Source organism: Dendrobates tinctorius, unplaced genomic scaffold (genome assembly GCF_039654945.1).
Source record: "Dendrobates tinctorius isolate UK_male_01 unplaced genomic scaffold, ASM3965494v1 ptg000065l, whole genome shotgun sequence".
Lineage (NCBI taxonomy): Eukaryota > Metazoa > Chordata > Amphibia > Anura > Dendrobatidae > Dendrobates > Dendrobates tinctorius.
The window spans coordinates 2,690,598-2,704,613 of record NW_027361733.1 but is presented as its reverse complement, the minus strand read 5'-3'; the positions used below and the strand labels follow the sequence as shown (position 1 = coordinate 2,704,613).

At 47.7% G+C, this 14,016-nt stretch overlaps 1 protein-coding gene across 3 annotated transcripts in view; it reads left to right on the top strand.

Annotated features, from left to right (window-relative positions):
- Positions 1 to 14,016, top strand: part of SLC9A8 (solute carrier family 9 member A8) — an 89,268-nt gene that overhangs the window by 36,447 nt on the left and 38,805 nt on the right. For all 3 annotated transcript variants that reach the window (XM_073580503.1, XM_073580504.1, XM_073580502.1), the window contains 4 exons: positions 6,668 to 6,806; positions 7,320 to 7,425; positions 9,443 to 9,559; positions 9,674 to 9,756. In XM_073580503.1, the coding sequence (XP_073436604.1) occupies positions 6,668 to 6,806; positions 7,320 to 7,425; positions 9,443 to 9,559; positions 9,674 to 9,756 (445 nt within the window). The remainder of the gene's footprint in view (positions 1 to 6,667; positions 6,807 to 7,319; positions 7,426 to 9,442; positions 9,560 to 9,673; positions 9,757 to 14,016) is intronic.

Sequence of the window (14,016 nt, the reverse complement as noted above, 5' to 3'; positions counted from 1 at the left end):
TCTACTTCTGCTCATCAAATAACCCTCAGTCTGCCTTGGCATATATTTCAGACCTCACAGAGGCTACTCCCGCTCCTCACACAGACTACTCCCGCTCCTCACACAGACTACTCCCGCTCCTCACACAGACTACTCCCGCTCCTCACACAGACTACTCCCGCTCCTCACACAGACTACTCCCGCTCCTCACACAGACTACTCCCGCTCCTCACACAGACTACTCCCGCTCCTCACACAGACTACTCCCGCTCCTCACACAGACTACTCCCGCTCCTCACACAGACTACTCCCGCTCCTCACACAGACTACTCCCGCTCCTCACACAGACTACTCCCGCTCCTCACACAGACTACTCCCGCTTCTCACACAGACTACTCCCGCTCCTCACACAGACTACTCCCGCTCCTCACACAGACTACTCCCGCTCCTCACACAGACTACTCCCGCTCCTCACACAGACTACTCCCGCTCCTCACACAGACTACTCCCGCTCCTCACACAGACTACTCCCGCTCCTCACACAGACTACTCCCGCTCCTCACACAGACTACTCCCGCTCCTCACACAGACTACTCCCGCTCCTCACACAGACTACTCCCGCTCCTCACACAGACTACTCCCGCTCCTCACACAGACTACTCCCGCTCCTCACACAGACTACTCCCGCTCCTCACACAGACTACTCCCGCTCCTCACACAGACTACTCCCGCTCCTCACACAGACTACTCCCGCTCCTCACACAGACTACTCCCGCTCCTCACACAGACTACTCATGCTCCTCACACAGACTACTCCCGCTCCTCACACAGACTACTTCCGCTCCTCACACAGACTACACCTGCTCCTCACACAGACTACTTCTCATCCACAGTCTTTTTCTTACATACTTTATACATGCTCTGTTATGATTAACCCCTTAGTGATAGAGCCAATTTGGTACTTAATTACCAAGCCAGTTTTTACAGTTCTGACCACTGTCACTTTGAGGTAATAACTCTGGAACGCTTCAGCGGATCCAACTGATTCTTTATTTAAGAAAAAAACAGAAATTTGGCAAAAATTTTGAAAATTTTGCAATTTTCCAGCTTTTAATTTTTGTACCCTTAAATAAAGAGATTGGTGTCACACAAAGTAGTTAATAAATAACATTTCCCACGTGTCAACTTAACATCAGCATAATTTTGGAAACATAATTTTTTTTTGTTAGGACATTATAAGGGTTAAAAGTTGACCATCGATTTCTCATTTTTCTAACAAAATTTACAAAACCATTTTTTTAGGGAAAAATACCCAAAAGTGACACCATTCTAAAAACTACACCCCTCAAGGTGCACAAAAGCACATTCATGAAGTTTATTAACCTTTCAGGTGCTTCACGAGAACTAAAGCAGTGTGGAAGGAAAAAATTAACATTTTACTTTTTTCACAAAAAAATTTACTTTGGAACTTATTTTTTTTATTTTCACAAGGGATTCGGGAAAAAATGGACCACAAAATTTGTTGTGCAATTTCGCCTGAGTGTGTCGATACTCCATATATGGGGGATAGCCACTGTTTGGGTGCATGGCAGGACTCAGAAGGGAGGGAGCACCATTTGACTTTTTGAACACAAAATTAACTGTAATCAATGGTGGCACCATGTTGCGTTTGGAGACGCCCTGATGTGCCTAACAGTGGAACCCCCCCAATTCTAACTCCAATCCTAACCCCAACACACCCCTAACCCTAATCCCAACCCTACCCATAACCCTAACCTTAATCCCAACCCTAACCACAAACTCACTAATCCTAGTCCCAACCATAACCACAGCCCTAACTTTAGCCCCAACTCAAACCCTAATAAAAAAATGGAAATAAATACATTTTTTATATTTTATTACCTTTACCTTAGGGGGTAATAAAGGAGAGTATGATTTACTATTTTTTTTACTTAGACCCTATCACAGTGATCAATCAGAGTGATCAAAAATGAACCAATAGGAAAAATGTCCTATTGTTTCCGGGTGCCGGCCGGCAGATCTCTGTGGGCGTACTGCGCATGCACCCGCCAATTTCTTTCTGGAAGAAGACGCCGGTGGCCTGGGGGACTTCACAGGGGGTTGCAGGGTCTCTGGAGGTATCCGGGGGCGATCGGGGGACCCCATTTCTCTCTCCTCTGATGTGTGATCATATCAGAGGAGAGTGAAATTAAATGGGAAATAGGACTTTTTTTTTTTTTGAGGTCTCTGTTATTCCGTTAATAACAGCGACCACAACACTGGGGTCGGTAAACACCGACCCAATTCATGTTCTCTGGGGTCTCAGCTACCCCCTGTAGCCGAGAAATTCTGACCTTTGGGGGCTCTATACACTTATTTCTCAGCGCCATTAAAAAGCGGCGCTGAGGCATAAGTACCCTTAACTGCTACCGTTAAAAGGCGTATCGGAGGTCGTTAAGGGGTTAAATCAGAAAAATGTCCATGGTAAGAGAGGAACTTCATAATAGATATATCAACAAAACCCCAAACATAAGGTAAATGTGGGGAGACAAAGAAGAGATCCAAAAAATTAAATGAAACTTAATCAATGTTATTAAATACAGTATATAGTAAAAACATATAATAAAAAAGCAAAATGCTGTAAAGGCACGCCAAACAATGGAGGAGGAAAAAGTAATGTCCTGAATAGCAAATGGTTATGGGGGGTGAAAAATTTCATTAACTCCCCTTAGCCAAATAACAAAATAATTAAACTTTACAAATGGCACAGAACATGGTTATTATCCTCCAAAAAACATCCTCACTGTGGTGTCAATCATAATAAACAAGTACACCATCTAATATATACTTACCTTGTAATGTCTTCACATCCTGTTCTGTCCAGATGTGTCTGAATCCCAGAATTCCAAACGGCGGAAGTTCACCGACCGCCATATTGGGACAACCTAGTGATGGGTGTCTCAATATGGAAACTGCTGGTGGTACCAGCCTCTTGCGTGCTACCACCAGTGGAACACCGACACACACACACACACACACACACACTATACGCCGTACGCATCACACACTATACACCGTACGCACCACACACTGTATACGCCGTATGCACCACACACACACTGTATATGCTGTACACACACACTGTATACGCTGTACACACACTATACGCCGTACGCATCACACACTATACACCGTACGCAACACACACACTGTATACGCCGTATGCCCCCCACACACACTGTATACGCCGTACACATATACACTATACGCCGTACGCATCATACACACGCACACACTATACGCCGTATGCACCACACACACTGTATATGCAGTACGCACACACACACTGTATACGCCGTACACACACTATACGCCGTACGCATCACACACACACTATATGCGGTACGCACCACACACACTGTATACGCCGTACGCACACACTGTATACGCTGTACACACACTGTACGCACACACTGTATACGCTGTACACACACTGTACGCACACACTGTATACGCTGTACACACACTGTACGCACACACTGTATACGCTGTACACACACTGTACGCACACACTGTATACGCTGTACACACACTGTACGCACACACTGTACGCACACACTGTATACGCTGTACACACACTGTACGCACACACTGTATACGCTGCACGCACACACACACACACTGTATACGCTGTACGCACACACACACACTGTATACGCTGTACACACACACTGTATATGCCGTACGCAACACACACACACACACACGCACACAATGTATACGCCGAACACAACACACATACTGTATATGCAGTACGCACCACACACTATACGCCGTACCACAAGAGAGTGGATAGGTGGGAGAGATTGTCAACGCTGCAAAGCCTGCCCCCATCGTGACATTACCGCCCTCCCTATGCGATAGGGACAAGAAAATATATTACGTATTTCATTATATGAGGACAGGAAAAGGCTGAATAGAAAAATAACCAATAGTAGTAGCTACAATAATGCAGTGCTGTCAGACAGGTACCAAACTTGTCAAAGGGTAAATGGAGTAAATAATTACTACCTATGAGCTATAAGTCAGCCACCGGAGGAGTGCTCGGCATCCCATCACCCCATCGCACTTTTCGCTGCCAGCTTCTTCCGGGGGTGTGTAATTTTTTTGATCTCTTCTTTGTCTCCCCACATTTAACTTATGTCTGGGGTTTAGTTAATATACTCTGTTATGAGAAAAGTGTGACGAGAAGGAGCAGTATGCTCGCTATACAGATCTGATTGACATTCTGCTTCTGGCCTTTATATAGTCCTCATAATACAGTTTACCCCACTGTTCATTTAAATTCTCTCGTACAGTTTGCTCCTTCTCTTCATACAGTATACACAGCCTGACCCTCCGTTTTGTACATTCCCCTTCAAACGCAGCCTGCTTCTGCTTTTCACACAAGATCTTTCGTACAAAGTCTGCTACTGCTCTTCACACAAAACCCCTCGTACACAATCTACACTTATTATTGATACAAAACCCTTCATAGTTAGTCTCCTCATGCTCTTGATAGAATTTAGATTGTGACCCCCATCGGGGACAGTGATGATGATGATGTGTGCAAACTGTAAAGCGCTGCGGAATATGTTAGCGCTATATAAAAATAAATATTATTATTATTATTATTATTAAGACTCCTCAGAAATAGTCTGCTCCTGCTATTCATGCAAGACCCGTCAAACACAGTCTCCTCCTACTCTTGATTGAAGCCCCCATACTCAGTATAGACCCCTTATGTACAGTCTGCTCCTACTCTTTGTACAAGACCCTCCGTACATAGTCTGCTCATTCTCCTCATGCAAAACCCTTCATACACAGTCTGTTCCTACTCCTCATACAAGACCCTCCATACATAGTCCTCTACTCTTCATACAAGACTCTTCATACACAGTCTGTTCCTACTCCTCATACAAGACCCTCCATACATAGTCCTCTACTCTTCATACAAGACCCTTCATACACAGTCTGTTCCTACTCCTCATACAAGACCCTCCATACATAGTCCACTACTCTTCATACAAGACTCTTCATACACAGTCTGTTCCTACTCCTCATACAAGACCCTCCATACATAGTCCTCTACTCTTAATACAAGACCCTTCATACACAGTCTGTTCCTACTCCTCATACAAGACCCTCCATACATAGTCCTCTACTCTTCATACAAGACTCTTCATACACAGTCTGTTCCTACTCCTCATACAAGACCCTCCATACATAGTCCTCTACTCTTCATACAAGACCCTTCATACACAGTCTGTTCCTACTCCTCATACAAGACCCTCCATACATAGTCCACTACTCTTCATACAAGACTCTTCATACACAGTCTGTTCCTACTCCTCATACAAGACCCTCCATACATAGTCCTCTACTCTTCATACAAGACCCTTCATACACAGTCTGTTCCTACTCCTCATACAAGACCCTCCATACATAGTCCTCTACTCTTCATACAAGACCCTTCATACACAGTCTGTTCCTACTCCTCATTCAAGACCCTCCATACATAGTCCTCTACTCTTCATACAAGACCCTTCATACACAGTCTGTTCCTACTCCTCATACAAGACCCTCCATACATAGTCCTCTACTCTTCATACAAGACTCTTCATACACAGTCTGTTCCTACTCCTCATACAAGACCCTCCATACATAGTCCTCTACTCTTCATACAAGACCCTTCATACACAGTCTGTTCCTACTCCTCATACAAGACCCTCCATACATAGTCCACTACTCTTCATACAAGACTCTTCATACACAGTCTGTTCCTACTCCTCATACAAGACCCTCCATACATAGTCCTCTACTCTTCATACAAGACCCTTCATACACAGTCTGTTCCTACTCCTCATACAAGACCCTCCATACATAGTCCTCTACTCTTCATACAAGACTCTTCATACACAGTCTGTTCCTACTCCTCATACAAGACCCTCCATACATAGTCCTCTACTCTTCATACAAGACCCTTCATACACAGTTTGTTCCTACTCCTCATACAAGACCCTCCATACATAGTCCACTACTCTTCATACAAGACCCTTCATACACAGTCTGTTCCTACTCCTCATACAAGACCCTCCATACATAGTCCTCTACTCTTCATACAAGACCCTTCATACACAGTCTGTTCCTACTCCTCATACAAGACCCTCCATACATAGTCCTCTACTCTTCATACAAGACCCTTCATACACAGTCTGTTCCTACTCCTCATACAAGACCCTCCATACATAGTCCTCTACTCTTCATACAAGACCCTTCATACACAGTCTGTTCCTACTCCTCATACAAGACCCTCCATACATAGTCCTCTACTCTTCATACAAGACCCTTCATACACAGTCTGTTCCTACTCCTCATACAAGACCCTCCATACATAGTCCTCTACTCTTCATACAAGACCCTTCATACACAGTCTGTTCCTACTCCTCATACAAGACCCTCCATACATAGTCCTCTACTCTTCATACAAGACCCTTCATACACAGTTTGCTCTGCTCTTGATAGAAACCCCTCAGATAGACTACTACTGCTTTTCATACAATACTCCTCATACATGGTGTGACCCTGTTCGTCAGATAGTCCTCCTACCGGGTCTGCTATTGTCTTTTATGTCTTGTCTCATTGGCAGCACAGCAGAAGGACTTAACAGGGACCATTTATCAGAGGTGAATGGATGGCAGACCTTCCTCCAGGCTTTGGCTTACTTCCTGAAGATGTTCTTTGGTTCTGCAGCTCTTGGAACACTGACCGGTCTTATTTCTGCATTAGTATCCTCCTTCATGCTTAGACAGTCTGTTCCTTTCAGCGCTTACCTCCATCAAAACAAAACTTTATTTGTGAAAGATTTTACTTTCTGGTCAGAGATATGATGTCCATCTGTTTATAGTCTGTACAGATGTATAAAGAACATTTACACCCATATAAATCCAGGGCAAATAGGAACCACCCTATAGAGATGAACCTATACACAATTCTGTCGCTCATTACTGTGATCGCTCTCTAAGGAATAGATGACTTTCCAATGGCCATCTCGAGATGGTGTCCTTGCTCATTGCCCTACATTTAGATAATTTTAGACTGTAACTGTATGAGCTGGTGGTGAGAACTTGTGGGCAGCAGTACTTTTGGTGCTGTCTTCATCAAGTTAGAGCCATTGTCCATTTAGTCCTTACCCTTTATCCTCCCTGATCATAAAGGTCCATCACAGGGAATCTCTGCAAGTTCGATCTGTGCCTTTGTTCCATACATCCCGGTGCCTATTTCTCTTGACTCAGCGTCAGGTTTTGAAGCATCTCGACCTACGGAAGACGCCGTCCCTGGAGTTTGGAATGATGATCATTTTTGCCTATCTTCCGTATGGATTGTCTGAGGGTATTTCACTATCGGGTGAGTGCTGGTGCTTGCTCTCATGTCAGAAACAGATGCAAAATGAATGGAAATGTCTTTCCATGAAATCAGCAGAAATTCAAAGTCCGCCAACTATTTGTGTATGATAGTGGATGTGTAATGTTAAAGCAGCCAGATGTGTTGGCCATTCTGGCCTGGGAACTGTGTAGTCTGTCTGATATGGTGTTTGCGGGCCTGAGCACAGAGTCCGCTTTCTGGTACTGTGTATTCAGGCCTGGATGCAGTGTACAGTCGTTGTTTTCACACAGTTTGACGCTCCATTCTTTTTAGATCTTTAGTCTGATGTTTCTATGGTTACTGAAATACAGTTATCAGCATTTAATAATATTTTATATTTTTACAAACAAATTCATCAAATTTTTATGTAAATACTAAATATTTACAGTATTGACCCTAAGGCTATGTTCACACGTGGCGTTTTTGCTGTGGTTTCTTGTGCAGCAAAAACTGCTCTCTTGGCAGTAAAGAAGCTGCAGAAAAAAGCAGGTTTTTCTTGTGTTTTTTTTTTTTTTGCTGCGTATTTGCCTCTTGTGAATGCTGATAAAGTTTAGTGGCAAAAAAGTAAAATCACTTTCTATTTCATAAGGTTTTGGCACAAAAAGCAGTAAAAACTGATCTCTGGGTTTTTTTTCAGCGTTTTTGCAGCACCCATTACTTTCAATGGGTGAAAAACGCTGAAAGAAGTGACATGCAAAAAAAAACAAGCAAAGCACAAAATGCTGAGGACAAAGAAACCAAGCCATGTGCATGAGGTTTCAGAAATCTTAGAGACTTGGCTGGTACTGTGATACGCAGCTGAAAATTTGCCTTAAAAAAACGCGCCAAAAACGCCACGTGAGAATGATGGACGTACCCTTATTATTCAAGACTTCTACTTTCACCTGGGCAGCCAGATATCGGCTTCTGGAACAAATCCTGACTGATGACCGCCCATTCTTGTCTCATTCGCGCTTGAAGTATATCACAATTTCTGTGTTTTTCTTTGTACTTCTGCTATTTGAGGATTCACCTCAAGTTCTCAATGGTATTGAGTTCTGTGGAATTTTCTGTCAATGGGCCTAAAATTTCTTTTTGTTTTCTGAACCACTTAGGCTGGTTTCACATTTGCGTTTGGAGGCGCAGCGGACGCTCACCGTTAAGCTCCGCCCCCTGCCACGCCTCCTCCTGTCAGCTCCGCCTATGGGCGCATGCTGCTGCATGCGGCCTGCATACCCTATCTTTAGCATTGGGTATGCTTTTCCCGCCGCATGCGTCCTTTTGACGGTGCGGCGACAGCACCAAAATGCAACACGTTGTGTTTGGCGCAGGTCGCCGCACCGTCAAAAGGACGCATGCGTCGGCAAAAGCATACCTGCGCACGGCCTGCATACCCAATGCTAAAGATATGGTACGCCGACTGCATGCAGCGGGATGCGCCCATGTGCAGAGCTGACCGGAGGAGGCGCGGCAGGGGGCGGAGCTTCACGGCGAGCGTCCGCTACTCCTCCAAACGCAAATGTGAAACCAGCCTAAGACTAACTGTCCTGCATTAACTGAAATATTGTAAAATTATAGAGGGTACCTTTCCCTATATTATCCTATTCATTCATGTATTTTGATCACTCTTCATGGATGGGTAGCAAAAGGTGGGATATAATCAGTATTTGTAACACATCTGCAGTACACAACTAATTCATTATATTGGGAAACACGAGTTATAAATACACTGACACAGACTCCCCCAACATGTTTCGCCATGTCAAAGTGTTTTCAAGGGGATCCTTATGATATGGGATATTTGGCCTGGGTTCTGCATCGCCTGTGTGCTGTGGTGTATTTTGGTTTGGCTGTGGATTTAGTGTATTGTATGGTGTATTCTTGCTTGGTTGTGGTATCGTTTGTTTGATACGGTGTATTATTGTCTAGATGTGATGTCACTTTCCCAGGCATATATGCTAAAATATATTCATATCATGAGATGAGACCGACTCTAACTAGTCATCATCATTTATTTTAGGTATTATGGCCATCCTTTTCTCAGGGATTGTGATGTCTCATTATACTCACCACAATTTGTCACCAGTTACTCAGATTCTTATGCAACAGACGCTGAGGACGGTGGCCTTCCTATGTGGTGAGTGATGGCCGTGTCCTCCATAGTTGGGCACCGGGTGTCTTCTATACACTGGTGGGTTTCAGTGTTGCCTGTCTCTCATGGTTTAACTTGGTTTTCTCTCATCACTTCTAGAAACCTGCGTCTTTGCTTTCCTCGGCCTGTCAATATTCAGTTTTCCGCACAAATTTGAGATTTCCTTTGTGATCTGGTGTATTGTAAGTATGTGCAATGTATGAATATATATATATATATATATGTATGGGCATGCACGAGACTTGGCCGTTTCCTGGATGTTCTCATACCTCACTAAGCAAATAGTCATTATTTGCAGGGAGTGGTTATTTTTAAGTCACTTTTCTTTTCGCCTTGTGGAATTCGTTGCCTTCAAAATGGCGCATGTGGTTCATAAATTCTGTGCAAAGTCAAAATTTCTCCTTCGTCTCATTGGGGGACACAGAGACTGTGGGTGTGTGCTTCTGCCGTCTGGAGGCCGACACTAAGTGTACAAAAAAAGAGTTAGCTCCTCCTCCGCCGCATACACCCTCGCCCCTAGGCCGGGCGTAACTCAGTTTTTGCTTAGTGTCTGATGGAGGCACACGCAGTCTGGAGCTCCAGACTAGATTTTTTTTTTTTTTTTTTTTTCCCTTTTTTTCTATGAAGATAAGACAGGGGCGACGGATCCTATAGAGAGGATCCGATCTCCCCAAATCATCAACGGGCGACCACGTGTGAGTAACCCTCCACGTGTCCTCTCCCGCACCGAGGGACACATCTGGGACTTTTTGCCAGACAACTATTTTTTTTTTTTTTAAAAGAGGGGCAACGCGTCCTGATAAGAGGATTCGTTTTCCCCATAACTTCATCAGGCGAGCACGTGTGAGCAGAACCAGGGGTCAGCCTCCACGTTGTTCCTCTCCTACAACAACAATGTATGGAGGCCCCTTCCACCCCTTGGTAGTGAGTCCAGGGGCTGAATTGGAGGCGATCTAGTTTGTGGACGTGGCGAGTACAGGGGGAAGAAGCCGGTACCAGAAGTCCCCCCCCCCCCCTGCCGGGGATGGAGCCCACGGCGGATGGCCCTGCTCACCTTTAATATTTGGGGGATCCGCTCCTGGAGCGCACCGCAAGTTTGCCCCGGTGTGTAATGGTAGCCAGAGTGGCGTTGCAACCGGACGCCGCACACCACGTGTACCGGAGTGCGGCCGGAAGCCCGCCGGCGGCCGCGGCCCCGCTGCAGGAGGAGGTCCGTGACTATCGCGCGAGGCCGCGCGCCGACTTCCGGTGGTAGCCGGAAGTCCCGCCCACTGACGTCGGGAAGACGCGCTGTATAGGAGCAGGAGGCCTGGGGGTCAAGGGGTGGAAAACGGCGGGCGCACAGGTCCCGGAGAGGAGACTTCCGCCCTACCACCTCGCGTCCACGCATCCGGAGCTTCCCGGGGTACTTCAAACAGGAGTGGGACCCTGCCGGTGGGTGAGTGTAACTCCGTTTTGGAGAACCGCACTGGTTGTCAGGGAAGGGGTTACCCTCCTCCTCCTTCTACCCTGCCTTCAGCCTGTGCAAGTATGTCTGCCAAAGGGAAAGCTCACTCTTTCCTTTACGCGGTTTGCGTGTCCTGTGGGGTCAGGCTGCCAAAGGCACAGGCGGGTAAATATTGTGAAGCCTGCGAGTCGGAGCGCGCCCAGGAGCCCCCCACTGTTTCTGAACCCAGGGGTCAGGACCCCCCGGAATGGGCGGTGTCCTTATCGCATTCTATGCTGTCCCTCACAAGGGCAATTGAATCCCTTCAAGGCCCGGGCAGGAACAAGGATGGTGGTCTGCCAGCGGAAGAGAGCTCGTCCTCGTCTCAGGACCCTCCAACCATTAGAGGTCGCTCCAGTACCAGGCAAGCTCATATCAAAAGGGCTCGTTCCCCGTCGGCCGGGCCCTCCGGGGCTTCGGCGGCGGGTATTAGGGCATCCCGTTCCCCGTCGCTGAGCTCAGGGAGCGATCAGGATGAAGGAGAGGAGGAGGAGGCCTGGAATCTAGAAAGCCTGGGGTTCCAGGACTCGGTGGACAGTCTCATTGAGGCAGTCAACCAGACATTAGAGATCGAGGACGATGTGCCCACAGCCTCAGGTCACAAGGTCTCTTTCAAGAAATCCAGGCGACCACATAGAAGGTTTGCCACGCATCCGGAGTTTGAGGAGCTAGTCCAGAAACATAGAGAACACCCGGATAAGCGTTTTGCAATGCAAAAAGCGCTGCAAGCAAAGTATCCGTTTCCACCTGAGCTCCATAAGGGTTGGGTAGAGTCGCCAGTAGTGGACCCACCGGTATCACGTTTAGCATCAAGATCGCTATTGTCGATACCCAGTGTTTCTTCTATAAAGGACCCAACTGATCGCCTCATGGACGGGCTTGCCCGCTCGGTATATGAGGCAGCAGGGTCGGCTCTGGCCCCCTCCTTTGCGGCAACTTGGGTGGCTAAAGCCATGGTTTCGTGGGGGGACGCTCTGTATAAGGCCCTCCAAGACAGGGATCTGCCCGCGGAGGTCTTGGAGGTGGCAAATCAGATATCAGGAGCGAGTGATTATCTTGTCAGCGCTTCACTGGACGCGGCCGAGTGTTCGGCTGTTGCGGCAGCGAATGCGATCGCCATTAGGCGTGCATTATGGCTGAGGCTGTGGAAAGCGGATTCTATCTCTAAAAAATCCTTAACCTCATTGCCTTTTCAGGGCAATCGGCTGTTCGGTGAGAAGCTGGACAAGCTTATCTCAGAAGCCACAGGGGGGAAAAGTAGTTTCCTCCCGCAGCAGAGAAGTTGCCCGGCATTCAGGCAAACGCAGAGGCGTTTTCGACCCTTTCGTAGCCCCTGGGCGATGGCCAGAGTAGGGAAAAGCAAGCCTCTTACAGGGCCAATCCGCTGGGTAGAGGCCGAGGCCGTTTGCCCAGAGCGAGGGGGGCCAGGTCCCAAAAACCTCCAGCTAAATGACTGGAGGCGCTCCGTACCTACGGACGACAGAGTGGGCGGACGCCTACTAGGGTTCAGCCACGTTTGGGTCGCAGTGACACGCGACACTTGGGTGGCAGAACTAATATCGTCCGGGTACAAGATAGAGTTTGTCGGACGGCCACCACAGCGATTCTTCCGTTCCCGACTTTCCAAGACAGATTCGCAGGCGGAGAGTTTGTTACAGGCTATAATGACGCTACAGCGCAAAGGGGTCATCGCCCCAGTGCCGCAGGGCGAAGAGTCGCAGGGGTTTTACTCCAATCTGTTTTCGGTCCCCAAAAAAGACGGGACTGTGAGGCCAGTACTGGATCTAAAGATCCTGAACAGATTCATCAGGGTCAGGCGATTCCGGATGGAGTCCCTCCGCTCGATCATTGCAGCCATGGATCCAGGGGAATTCCTGGCCTCGATCGATGTGCAGGATGCATATCTGCATATTCCGATATTTCCCCCACACCAGAGGTTCCTGCGTTTTGCGATCGGAGGACGTCATTTCCAATTTGTGGCTCTGCCCTTTGGCTTAGCCACTGCCCCCAGAGTCTTTACAAAGATAATGGCGGTGGTTATGGCCATCCTGCATGCACGGGGCATAACGGTGTTACCTTACCTGGACGACCTTTTGGTAAAGGGGCCGTCGTTTCAGGAGTGCCAGGACAATGTCAGTATCACTCTGGATGCCCTGGCCCGTCTGGGCTGGTTGATCAATCGGAGCAAGTCGTCCTTGGTTCCAGCCCAAAGAATCGTGTTCCTAGGCATGATTTTCGACACCTCCCGGGGGCTGGTGATCCTCCCTCAGGACAAGGCGCAAAAAATCAAGCAAGGGGTACGGAACCTTCTACAGCCGGGCACCAGATCCATCCGGTACGGCATGAGTGTGTTGGGCAGAATGGTGGCGGCGATGGAAGCAATCCCGTTTGCCCAGTTCCATCTCCGTCCGCTTCAGCATGCGCTCTTGACAGCATGGGACCGGAGGCTGCTGTCTCTCAGTCATCGGTGCAAGTTGTCTCCGCTGGTACGAGGTTCACTCCGGTGGTGGACTCGCGACTCGTCTCTGGTCCAGGGGAAACCCTTTCCCCCGGAACAATGGTTGGTGGTGACGACCGATGCAAGCCTGCAAGGTTGGGGAGCAGTTTTCCAGAGTCACATAGCCCATGGGCGGTGGTCCGTTCAGGAGATAGTTCTCCCGATCAACATTCTGGAGATACGGGCAATACGATTGGCCCTGCAACATTTCCAGTGTTTCCTGAGACACCGGCCGGTGCGCATCCAGTCGGACAATGCTACAGCAGTAGCATATGTCAACCATCAAGGGGGCACGCGCAGCCAGGCAGCCATGCGCGAGGTCGGACTGGTACTGCGTTGGGCAGAGAAGAACCGCGTGGTAATTTCAGCGGTGCACATTCCAGGAGTCGAAAACTGGGCGGCAGATTTTCTCAGCCGACAGGGGGTCGCGGCAGGGGAATGGTCCCTGCACCCCGAGAT